General features: G+C 41.9%; 1 protein-coding gene across 1 annotated transcript in view; it reads right to left on the reverse strand.

Annotated features, from left to right (window-relative positions):
- The window catches only part of CACNA2D3 (calcium voltage-gated channel auxiliary subunit alpha2delta 3), a 198,457-nt gene that overhangs the window by 130,485 nt on the left and 54,634 nt on the right, over nucleotides 1-13,338 (reverse strand). Inside the window, exons 5-8 of the mRNA XM_008051748.2 lie at nucleotides 13,019-13,102; nucleotides 5,389-5,460; nucleotides 5,069-5,130; nucleotides 3,633-3,700 (exon numbers count right to left, since the gene is read on the reverse strand). Of these exons, the coding sequence (XP_008049939.2) occupies nucleotides 3,633-3,700; nucleotides 5,069-5,130; nucleotides 5,389-5,460; nucleotides 13,019-13,102 (286 nt within the window). The remainder of the gene's footprint in view (nucleotides 1-3,632; nucleotides 3,701-5,068; nucleotides 5,131-5,388; nucleotides 5,461-13,018; nucleotides 13,103-13,338) is intronic.

Consider the following 13,338-nt stretch of genomic DNA (forward strand, 5'->3'; position numbering starts at 1 on the left):
AGGCGGAAGGATTGCCGGAGCCCAGCAGGTTGAGGCTGCAGTGTCCGGGAGTGGCCACTGCACTCCAGTCTGGGCGACAGAGTGAGACTCCAACTCAAAAAAAAAAAAAAAAAAAGGGTAATTAATTGGTCCAATGTAATATAACAAGCCAATCATGAAAGTAGAAGAGCATTTTGAATGAACTAAAGTGAATAACCCAATCAAGAAGTGATCAGAAAACAAAACTGCAGTTAATAGACTTCAGGTGATGTCATTAACCTGAAGTATAAAAGAGTGTGTGTGTGTGTGTGTGTGTGTGTGTGTGTGTGTGTGTATGTGTGTATTTGCATGTGTGCAAGCATGCATGAGTGCATGTGTGTATGCATATACAAATATATATACTTTACAAAAGTGTGTGTGTGTGTATGTGTGTGTGTGTATTTGCATGTGTGCAAGCATGCATGAGTGTATGTGCATGCATGTGTGTATGCATATACAAATATAAATATACACACATATATATACACATTACATATATATCATGGATCTGTTTAAATATATTTAATTTTAATTTAATTAAATCTAGGCAAGTGGCATGAAATTTTTCAACTATTATAGGAAGGCATACAATGAAAGCTAAACATCTGTCACTACCTATAATTTCATCTGTATTCTTTTAGTAAGATGCATATAACTATTACATATACTTGCAATGAGGATTATGTATGCATGCGCGTGCACACACACACACACACACACACACACACACACACACACATATACACACGTGCCCACTCTGTATTTCAGAAAGTGACTTTTTTTTTTAATCGATATTTTTTATTTTGATATTGTGGGGTACAGTTAAGGGTTATGTATACAGATATGATTCATTCAGGCCCCCTTGTTGATAACTTGTGTCTCCCCATCTCCAGACAGATGTTTACTACCAATAGTCCCATCCCTCCCCCCATAGTTTCCCAACACTGTCAGTTATTTTCTTATAGTAGCACATTGGATGATCAAGGTCCACTATATGAGTGAGAATATGTGGTACTCAGATCTTTGTTTCTGTGAGAGGTCACTTAGTATTATAGACTCTAGCTCCATCCAGGTTGCTGCAAAATTCATGATTTTGTTCTTTTTTATGGCTGCACAGTATTCCATCGTGTATATGTCAGAAAGTGACTTTTAAGCAAAGACCTGAAGGAGGTTAAGGAAAGTCATGTAGATAATAGGGAGGGTGCTCAGAGCAAAGAATTAACACTCGCAAAGGCCCTGAGATGGGACTGTACCTTCCCAGCATATCTATTTAAGGATGTCAATTCTACTCATTTTTCTAGTTGTAGTTCCAGTCAACCTTCATCCAAAAAACCCATTCTGGCTATATTTCATATGACCCATAGATGAGACCCTGAAGGGAAGATCTTTCTCATTGCTTCTTTTCTGAGTTCCTAGGGCATCAAGGGAATTAAACTGTCCTCTAATTCTCTCACCTTTGATTTTGATACTTCTGATAAAATCACATCTACTGATGATTGGTACTGTTGACAATAATGGCACAAGCTCTAATTTATTGAACAGTTATTGTGTACAGTACATATGTAAGATACAAAGTGCTGAAGGAGATTCATAAGAGAAACAATTTCAACAGGTAGAACTACAACCCATACTTTCAACCTCAGTAATGACTCCTTACATTTTTTAGCAAAATCTACCAGTTCACCATCTTTGTAGTCTTTGGCATTGGCAAAGTGTGTGGAAATTTCCTACATTCTGTAGGGAAGAATTTCATATTAAAGATCCTACAGAAGTGTGATTGCCAACTCCAAGGAACTCCTTCTCTCTCCAAGAACAGAAGAGAACAATAATCATGTCATGGTTTTCAGAGATGACAAGACCCTCTACTAGCTAGCCTGAGGGAAAGTGGCTTACTTAGGCTCTATTACTCAGCAAAGTTGGCAGAATTGTAAGTCCTTTTATTTACAGAGGACCAGCAGAGAGAGGAAGATCTGACCTCATTTGTGTGGATAACCAGTCACTCTCCCCCTTGCTGAGGCTTCAAACTAATTTCTTGCATGGTGGTTACAGTTAGTTCTGAAATTCGCTCTATGTGACTGCTCAGACTAACAGCTGTGGAACATACAGGAGGAAGATAGTGGCTTAAAAAATGATCCAAAAGACAATGCAAAACAACTGTATATATGTGAGAGACAGACAGAGAGGTGAGAGGAAAGAGAAAGGGAGGGAGAGACAGGCTCATGTATGGGGAATTGACTAAAGGAAAAAACATGCGAGAGACAAGTAATCCCCTCATAACCTCTCCTGTTATTGTTCTGCCCATGAGTTGTTTTCTCAACTTGACCTCAGATGGTTTAGACATGAATTTTCTGGCTTCATAAGCAGTGATATCCACAGGGACAACAAGGTCTATAAAGCCAGAAAATTCTAGAAGTCAAAACATGATTTCTGAGAACACATCCTGGAGAGTATCTTGCCCAAGACACAAAGTGCCTGCTTTCTCTGGCCTGTCTCTGGGAAGAGAGACCACAGGGTTAGCTCTGTGGTGGGAACACTCTAGTCCTGCCCAGTTCAGAGTGAGTCCCTCTACTTTCTGTTCCACAGGCTCTTACAATCACTTGGGAGACAACAGACAATACCCATGAAACAATGCAGGGACAGCCAACAATAAACCAGAAGGCTGTCTGTGGGACTCGGCATCTCATTCTTCATTTTCTGCTACATCATCTACATGAGGAATGGATGGCATATCTTCTGGAAGTTCATCACATTCATTTGTAAAAAGTTCTGACCAACTAAAACTGGGCATATAACTGACCTTCCTGTTCTTGGCTGTCATCCCTGGGGACTCCCAGAAAGAGTCCACCTCCTTCCTGTGAATATGCAAAACCTAACATCCAGATTGGGCAAGTGATTCACTCAAGGCCACTCAGAAAGTAGCACCCTTCAGAGACCATACCCACTCTAATCTGTGAGCTCAAGTTACTGGGAAAGGTAATTTCTCTGGACTACATAAAGGGTCATTGGGTGATGAAAAGGACAGCACATGTGACTGCAATTTTAAAGTTTAAAGTGCTGTAACAACGGCTTCTGTTTACTTGGAATTTACTGTGCACCTTTGCTTTATGAAGACAAGAGGATCTGGGAACCTCAAGATGGTACTTATTCCTACTAACCTGTGTAAATCATTTACATGGTCATGTTTCTCTTTGGACCAGGGCTGTTGTGAAACCTGTGACTCAACTGTGTAGGAGACAAAGGCTCCCATATCTTTGTTTTTATGTGTTCCTCTGGACTTGAGTTTTTGCATTAATTTGTACTTCTCCCAATACTAATTTTTATGCAGGAGAACAGTATACTTGGTGAATGATTCTATGAGTTGCCTCAACAACTTTGTGCATTAAAGGAGGATATAAGTAAATTAAATCTTAACCATTAGTTGGGGTTCCCACCATTCTGAAACCTAAGTATGACAGACAAGAAAGGTAATATCAAGTGGGCATTGATTTGAGTCAAATGCCCAAGGGATTGATCAGAACTTTAAACAGATAAACAAGTTCTTCCTTTAACCTAATAGCTGGCTCTGGAGCTTTCTTCCCACAGCAAAGGATGAGAGGACCCCGGCGGCATCTTACCTTCTTCGATGGTTACATTTCCTCGGAAGAAATACTTCCCATGGCCCCTGGAGAGCGCCACACCTAAACTGTGCAGAGAGACAAAGCAGACCTTGACATCCATGGCATCAACTGGAATAGACTTGTGGGCTAAGATTTTTTTATTTTCCATTTTCACATTTCCATTCCATGTTCTGTAAACAATTTTTCCAACAGTTTACTTTCAAAACCCCACTGATTATTGTTGGTGTTGGTTTTTCTTAGGTTCAATCGGCTGCTTCAAAGTAATTTCTGATTGGAAATGCCAGCAGCAATTGGCCGCTTTTGTGTGTGTGTTTTAAAGAGTTGTGGCAAACTGCTTGTCCTTTCAGCAAGCCCTTTGCTCGGATGCCCTCCAAGGATCACACGCCCTGCTTTTTACACTCCTCTGCTCTACATTCAGCCAGAGATGGGTCTTTCCAGTCCCTAGGGTTTGGGACTGGGGATAATTGAGCCTTTCTCAAGGGCAAAAACAAAAATTTATACTACCACTTGATTGCAGGCACATTATGCTGTTGCAGGCTTCTCTGCCCAATCCTTTCCCTAGACTAATAGGGTTTTCACACTCACTGACTTGATGTAAGTTTCTTTTTGTTTTTGCCTAAAGTAAGACACTATGTTCTTAAAACATAGTCTCTTCATTTGGCAAACCCACTTAGTGGCTCTTGTGTTCCTTGATCGCTCCTGGTTCTAAATGGAATCCACGCATGATCCTTGACAATACATGACAATGATGCTAGAATTTAGTTTTCAGATTAATCTATATTCAGTCAACTTTTTCTCTCCTTAGCTCTGTGAGATACCAGTTCAGGAACATGGAGCAGCCCTGAAATAATCTTTTGCAACACTAAATTAATAGTAAGTGGGAAACTTTAGAATCCTACATACGCATCTGAAAGCAGGCAATGAGGCAAAGCCATTTTTTCAGGACTGTTTACAAAGAGAAACAACAGGATTCAAAGGTAGACAAGCACAGAGGACAGTTCAGAGAGGTTGAAACAGAAGCACAACATGGAGAGATGGTTATGCTACCCCATGTTTGAAGGACTATTTTTTGGTCATGGAAATAAAAAGCAAAATGGAACTCACAAGGCAGCAAGTTAGATGATTGAGGACCCTGGTAACCCTCTGAACTCATCTCCACCCTTTGTGGGAATCCCCAGAGCTTATCTGCTTGGTAATGAGATGCAAAGCCATAGCAAATTGAGTGAATTTTCTTAGGTACACCTGACCCATCTCCCCCCTTCTAGAAAACAAAAACAAAAACAGCCTGGGAAAAGCCCCTTCCTCACTCTTTCTAGCCTTTCGGCAGGGTGTTTGGTTATCTTCAGATGATGAGCTCTGAGAGCTTCAGCAGGTTTTGTACAAACACAACTGATGGGTCTGATGGAATGTCCATGTATTATGGTCAGCTCTACCTGAAAGGAGTACCCTTGATGTCTGTATAATAGTAGTCATTTGTCATCACCAAAACCCGTTTCTAGATTGAAAAAAAAAAGTCGTAGAGAAAAGAAAACATGGTTAGTCTGCTAGGTGGAATTTTCAGAAATAAATAAAAATAAATGGACACACTATGATCAGGTTAACAGTACTACATGAATCTTGTTTGAGATAAGTAAAGACAAGAGAAAAATGATCTCAGTGAAAGATATTTATTCCAGATAGAGCTTTCAAAGCTAATTTTTCACAGTGGTTTGTTTTAAATTAAGCAGCAAAAAAATGTTTGAGAAAAATGTACCCCTTTGTCCACTGTCTTCTTCACCTCCATGGAAAACTTCCCCGTCTTTCGATTCACCATAGCGTTTCTTAACTAAAATGATAAAAGAAAATTGGTGTGTTAGTTCTTCTCTGGGAACCTGGACACCTTGGCCCCTCAGTTTGGAGCAACATTTGGTGGCTTGGTGGCTTGTGCAAAGCAGAAATAGGGCAGGTCTGGGTGACTTTGCAGCAGAGTTTCCCTATTATACTCAAACCACTAAAGCAGAGTTTCTGCAGAAGAAAACACCCATCTGCTCTTGTACAGTGTAAGACACCAGACTAACAACAACAAATAAATGGCTTTTGACTTCCATTTGGGGAGCGCATGCAAACTCCAGGACAACAGCAACAAAAAAGCCTGTACTATATTGATGAATCCTGAGTCAGAGAATGAACTCCCAGCAATCTACTAAAACACTCACGAAGCAAGAATATCGCCAGGGACAAGTTACGTTTTCAAAAAGGGTACTGATTTGTCATGGAGAAATCATTTTTCAAAACATAATCAAGTTAAAGACATTTTCCTACACAGTAGTTAAAAAGAAAAAAAAAAAAGATCAACCATTTGGAAGACAGGGATTAACTTTTCATAACATGAATCATCTTCAAACGCTCTGAGAAATCTGGGCCAACTAATGGCCTTGCTGACGGGGCAGTGAACAGGGGCGACCTGGTATCTGACTTTTGGAGGTCCCATTTAGGAACAGGGAGCCTGGCTTACCTCCCCCATCCCTGGCTGACCTCATCTAATTACGTGTGGCCCCTCCCTGAGTTCAGAGGAGGACAGCAGACACGGCGATGAAAGATGTGCCGTCATGGGCACCAATGAAAGAGACAGGGAAGGCCATTTAATGGAATAGGAGCAAACACTGACATGCCACAGCCTGTCAGGAAGGGCTCTTTCCCAGCCCCTGCCTTGGGTTTTCATCCTTTCCCCTCTTTTTTCCTTCAAGGAGTTTGAGTAAGATCTGGCCGATAGAAAACTGCAACGCTAGCAGGCCACCTAAATTTGATTCGGGACTGTCTACATTTGGATTCGTGTTCCCATCTTCTGTGAGAGAGTAAAAGCATAATTTTTAGCTGGAGGCATGTATAAAATAAAACATATATTTTACTCGAGATATTTTTTAACAACACATAATGGGCATTTCTGGAAATATTTTCCCATTTTAACTTTTGTGGTTTTGGATGGGGAGAGCTGGTCCTAATTAAGTCTACTTTCTAACTTTTAAGAACGGCTTGATTTATCTTGAACATGGTTTTCATTTTTCCTCTTTCTAGTGCCTGCCTAAAGCCATTTGGGAGCTTCCCTCGCACATTCCCCAGGCAAGTCAGAGATTAGGTAAGCCTCTCCATGCCTCTGGGCCACCTCACCTCCAACTCCCAGTAGCAGAAAACAATTGGCACAGGGGCCAGGAGGGCCCAAGGCCAGGGTCACCAGTGCCTCCTCTAGTCCTGCCCTTTTCCTAAGTAATAATGGAAACTGATCATACCTATGGAACACCTACTTGTGAGGCAGGATAGCACTGTAGTTAAGAAATGGACTCTGAAGCCAGAGCTTTATGAGCTTGGGCAAATCGCTTACCTTCTCTCTGCCTCAGTTGTCTCTTCTGCAAAATGGAATGAATGACAGCACCTATCTCATTAAATTATAGTGAAGATTAGACAAGTCAATATTTAGTGCCTGATATATCCTAAGCTCTCAGTACAGGTTAGATGTCCTCCACCACCGTCATCACCATCGTCAACAGCATCTTTGTCATCTTCACCTTCATTATCATCTTCCTCACTCTTATGTGGTGTCCGATGCCTTTCAATAGCTTAAGGAATCAGGATTCAAACTCTAGTTTGCTTCACACGATGCCCAAGCTCTAAATCAATATTTTTCAAACTTTTTTTGATTGTGAGACATCTGAGAAATACATCTTGCTCTGATGATGTCCCTCTCTATCTCCTACTTCAGTAGATTTCATTGTTTTCCTTTGCTGTTTATGGATGTTGTGACCTCTCTCGCAACTCCTCAGGTTTAAAATTACTGTTCTTAACCACCTGCAGGTGGGCACCTACTGAAAAGGAGACAGCTCTGGATAAAGAGAGGTAACCTAGGATATTAAGGTTCACATTTTGCCACTGACACAAACCAGCTGTTCTGTGACCTCTCTGTGGCTCAGTTTCTTCCTCTTTCATTCATTCTGTCAAAAGTATTGCTGAGTGAGAACTCCCAGACCCTGAGGGCCCTGTCAGGTGCTGTAAAAACTGTGTTCATTAGATTTTTATGATGAGATAGTATTGACAAATAGTGTTTACTGAGCTCTTGCTATGTGTCAGACACAGATTTTAAAACTCTAGAATTATCTTTCAGATACCACGATTATCTCCATTTTACAGGTGAAGAAACTGAGCTGTAAAGGTAAGAAACTTGGCCAAGGTAACACAGCTTCTGCCTCTTGAGTCCATGCCCTTAACCTCTACTTCCCAAATCAGGAGAGAAAGCACTTGGACAAAATTAAATATCTATAGAATTAATATAAAAATAGTGTATTGTTATATCTGAATTTTTTAATCCAAGAAAATGTTTTAAAAATTGACCGTGTAGTAGTCTGAGGTTTTAACCTCCCAGTAGATTCTTCCACAATCTCTAGGTGCTGTCATTTGGGACTGATGGGAAGGTGGTTTTCTGTCATCTTTGCCAGAGGAAGAAAGGGGGTTTGGTGATTTTTTTAATAGATCGCCCCCTGAGAATACAGCATCGTGAAGTTGGAGCATTGTAGAAATGTTGCTTTTCTATTGGAGGAGACTGGGGTTCCGAAAGGGGAGCAACTTGTCCAGAATCACAAAGTCAGTGGCAACCCTAGGTTTTAAGATGGCAAAGGAATCCAAAGCACAGCCAAGGGTGATGGGGAACAGAAATGCTATCAGTACCCACCTAGGGCAGGAAGGAAGTAGACCACAGTGCTGCCTGGAGCTCTCCAAATATCCTTTGAACTCACCACTGCCTGGATTTACAACAGTGAACAACTAGAAAAATGAAAGCAGCCTGGCAGAAGGAAATTTCTAAACTAGTTTTGGTGTGCCCATATGTTAGCATATTATGTAGTCATTAAAAATCACATGTGTAGTTGTTCAACTTAACACATAGGCAAAGAAAAGCAAATTAAACCATCAATGGCATGCCTTTATTTTTCCCTATTAGATATCGAGCATCTGCCAGTGTGACAATGCAGTGAACATTAGAGCAGCCTGCACAACAGTGAGTAAAGTAAAAGGTAAAACCTCCTCAAGCTGAAAACAATAGTCTGGTGAGTGATAGACCTCCTGTCTCAGGGAACTACCCTCTTTTGCTCTCGGCCCTGTGTTGTCCAGTTCAGATGTGCTCCCCTGGTGAATCTGTCTCTCTTCTGTAAGCTGAAGCTCCTGAAATGACTGCTCAAAGCACTCACTTTCCTACCAACCATGTTATAGCTGGGGGCCATGCTTCCTGATTCACCATCAGCCTGCTGCTTTGACCTTCCATGTAAGAGCTCATTGAGGAAGCATTCCCCCAAGATTCACTGGCCACCTTAGGCTGTGTGTATAATTATATAAGGATGGCTCATTGTCCTAAGGGTTGTTCACTGTCCACATTAGAACAAGAGCTTCACCTTTCTCAGTGCAGAGGCAGCGTGCACTTCCAAGCCCCTAATGAGACACATCCCTTGACAAGCTAGCAGGTTTGACAGGAGATGCTGTGGATAAACAGGGCTGTCATTCCCAAGCAAGCTTCAGCCAGCATACATCAGTCACAGAGTATCTATACAATGTCTATACAACAAAATCCTGTTTCTCTCATTCTATGCATTAGCCTGGGCTCTCAAGGTGGGCTCTGCCAGGTTTAGGGGTTTGGGGCTCAAGCATGATCTGGAGAAATACTGGAGAGGATGTCAAGAAAAGTAAACTAAACAGTCAGAGGTCTCAGAAATATACCCCAGGAGAAAAAGCCTTATAGGGTTTTGGGAAGAAAAGACTTGGGAAATTTTCCATCAGAGTCATCAAGGGAAAGATGAAATGTGAGTTGATGAGAGGAAAGTAGAAAAAAGGCTTATACTGCAACAGGAGGGAGTTCAGTTGGATTCAAGATAGAATCAATGAGGCAGTATTCTCAACAATACCAAGTGGACAAATGTTTGTTTAGCAGCTACTATGTGCAAGGAACTCCCCGTCATTTCTGTACCCCTCAAGGAAGGATAACCCATACACTTTGAGATTCTGGCATAGAGTTTCCAAAGACCCTTGTAATTAAGGATTTAAGGGCCCTTTGTATGAATTAGCCAAGTGCCAAGAGCATAGCTTTGTGGATCCAGCTGCCTGAGTCAGAATTCAGGCTGTATGCCCTTGGACCATTATATCAATTATTTGCCTCAGTTTCCTTACTTGTAAAATAGAGATAAAAATAATATCTAATTCATAAGACCATTGTGAGAAATAAATGAGTTCAATCATATATAGCATTTAGAACACTACTGACACATAGGAAGAGTTAATATAGGGTCATTATTACTATTTATAAGAGTTTTTTCTATTTATAGAAATAATCATGTTCACTATGGAAAGCTTGGGAATGACTCAAAGGTAATGGTAACAAAATAAAAATCATACTTAATTCCTTTAGCTATTGCTGGAAATTTATAACCCAAAACACTATTTTAAAAAATAAGTTTTTCTTCCCAGTGGGCAACTACACTGGTGATCCAAACTGGGTTATGTGTGTCCCAAGCTACCCTGCTGGCTCATGGGTCCCCCAAAGATCTGCCCTACTCATTGTATTATAGCTGTGATGCCTGAACTCATCCTGCAGACTGGGACAGAAGTCCTGTTCATACTTCTCTAAATCATTTTAAGTTTTTCTATTTTTTTCATATTTTAATTTGAGCCAGTCTATTTTGTGTGTGTTTTAACGGTATATGTAAACTTCCATCATTTTTGGAAGTATGAAGAGTATATGTTATAAATGTGGTCATTAAACTCAGGAGTCTACTTCCTAAAGAAGTAGGATTCTCCTTCCAAGAAGTTCTCTGCAGCCAGGCAGACTCTGCTGCTTCTTCCTCATCAGCTCTGCTTACAGGGTCTTTCCCAGATCTTGACTTAAAATCTATCCTCTGTTACTTAAGTGAAAACCCCCAAAGGCCAACATATGGGCATGAGACATTTTACGCATACTTCACAAAGATGCTTTGTGGCAGATTCCAGAATTTGTCAGTCAACGAGGTGCGAATCTCCAGGACAGAACGAGTGGTTTGGGTTTTCCCAAGTCAAATATGTTGATAGAGAAAGAATTCACATTTCAAATCCATAGCACTCCCAAGGCAACAAGAGATGCAAAGCAAAGCAACAACCAGAGACAAATTTGTGCAAAATGAGAGCATTGGACTTGCTTGGTGTTAACTCTGAAGATGGGCAGCCAGAATTCAGGACTCCAAGTCAGATGAAGGTTAAGCGCATGCATGAGGCTGGGAATCTAATGTCTTCAGCTCTGATGGGAAAGGAAAATAGGAAAAAGAGATAAAAAACATTTCCAATCCATGATTAGTAAAAGGAGATATGAGCTCACTGGAAATTAGCCAGGGCACAGGTGATCACTGGAGTGAGCCCTGTAAGAAACTTCTTGGAGCAGCATGCGAAGGAGAAGCAAGAATGTCAGTTTAGCATTCAGTAGCAGAGGGTGAGCTTCTGGAGCATGAGGACTCTGAGGTAAGGAAGAGCATTATCAAGTCTGCCTTCCATATTAGTTAAAAGCAAAAGATGGGAAGGCGAAGAAACCTGTTGATGACATGCTTCAAGCCATCTGAGAAAGAAAACATAAGGATCCAAAACTAAAGCAACAAATACAGTGAAGACAAAAGAGGAAGGACAACAGTGCAAGTTTCCTCCAAAGACTCACGAGTCAAGTTGGTAACTAAATCCACAGGACATTTATTCATGAGAGACTCACCTGAGGACTGATGGTGATAAGAATAACACCAATAATGACTGCCATGCATATAGCATCCACTGTGTCCATACAATGGTGTAAGTACTTTCATATCTCTCAGTACGTTAATACAATTAATCTTTACAACAGATCTATAAGGGAAGAGTATTGCCATCATACTCATTTTATTGGGAAAAAGAAAAAAAAGAAAAAAAAACTGAGATGTAGAGGAGCATAATCACTCAGTCAAGAGAAATAGCCAGAGAGCAAAGAAGATGGAATTTGAACTTGGTGGCCTGAGGCCTGAGCAGCACGCCTCACAAAGGTGCTAAGGTTGGGTGGGTACATTAGGTACAGAACAACCCAAAGAACTGACAGGATCCTGATGACAGTGTTCAAAGAACAATATGATATAAAATTCTGCCAGGTCATTGAACTGATGCTAAGCTAGACCACTGGCCTTTGGGGAAAGAGTGCGAACAAGGAAGTAGCTTTTATCAAATGGCAAAATTGTTTTGTCTGAACTTGGGTTTAAAGAGACCAGATGAAAGAGGAAAGAGGTTAAATTTCTAAAACAGATATGGCTCTTGCGTTTTACAGGCGAGGAAGAAAATCAGACATTTATGCTGGCTGAGACCCTTGCAGGGAGCAGGGGATGTAGAAAGAAGGAAAGTTGCAGCAAGACAGCTGTGATGCTGGCCCGGTGTCTGGAAGGCACAGGAACCCAGTATGGTTTTTCAAATGGGTCTCCTCAACATCCCTTTGGAAAGCAGGTCAGAGTGAGAGACGGAAACAATGCTAACTCAACAATGAAACTTAAGAAAGGACCCCAGACAGATCTGGGAGGGTAGAGCAGAAAAACCAGGCCTTGACACAGAGATACCATAAGACAGAGTGAAGAGCAAGGACCCAGATGGGAACACCTGGGAAGCTGCTATTTAAATAAAAATAGTCCATGTGTTCCCATCTCAGTTACTTGAGGAAGTAACAAGAAGACTTGATGGGGTTAAGTCGTAGGCACAGGGAAAGCTTTCGTTAAGAGTACTACAGACTAAATCTGAGTGGGGAAAAGGCATGGGTGCTAGGGCAGCAAGGCTGGAGCAACAGGAAGGGCTGGGAAGGTATGGGAAATGAACGGCCAACCATGCAGGAGGAAAGTGGGCCTGCAAACCCTGGGCCACTCTCTGAAAACAAGAGTTGGCCCATGGGGTTCTGACAGGTGAATTCTTGCTGCCCAGGAACCTGGCTCCTTGGCCTGCAGGCACCTGACATTGCATCATACAGAGACTTCTGCTGCCCAGGAGTGCTCTGCTGAGGATGGCAGGTCCTGGCAAGTGCCCTGGGGAGGAGGCTGGATCAATCAGCTGCAGAGGGGATCAATCAGCTGCAGAGGGGATCAATCAGCTGCAGAGGTGATCACCAAGGGATGGTTTTAGCAGGCTGCATAAGCAGGGTGGTGGCTAGCCTGTCTGCAACTGGTCCAACCGACCGGCAGGAGGGTCATAAAACTTCAAACACAGTAAAAAGGCCCATTGTCTCCACATCCCTCTGGTGGCCAGGTGTCCCACTGGTGGGCCTTTGGCCAATTCCTGGGATAGTCTCAGGTACAGAAGTGATTACAATGGAGCTCCTTTTCCACGAGGCTTGAAAACAAATCACTCACCACATCATCTCGGTCTTCCCACTCCACCTCAGAGAGGTCCACACTACTATAGTTAGGCTTCCTTCGCTTTTTTCCTTCTTCATACTAGTAAAGGGGAGAAGAGAAAGAAAAAGAAATGTTCATGAAATCACCAGAAAAAGGGAGGCAGCCTTTATCCTCCCAAGTCTTGTTTCACGGTTAGGGACTAGGAGTGGACAGATACCAGTGAGAAGCCCAGCAAGTTTGTAAGCTGGGCTAGGGGTTTTAATGACAGGAAAGCCAAGGTCAGATGCCTGTAAACATTTGCTCCAAGCCGGGGGGGGCGGGGGGGGGGGGGGTGA

Source organism: Carlito syrichta, unplaced genomic scaffold, assembly GCF_000164805.1.
Source record: "Carlito syrichta isolate Samal-C Ts95f unplaced genomic scaffold, Tarsius_syrichta-2.0.1 Scaffold230150, whole genome shotgun sequence".
NCBI lineage: Eukaryota > Metazoa > Chordata > Mammalia > Primates > Tarsiidae > Carlito > Carlito syrichta.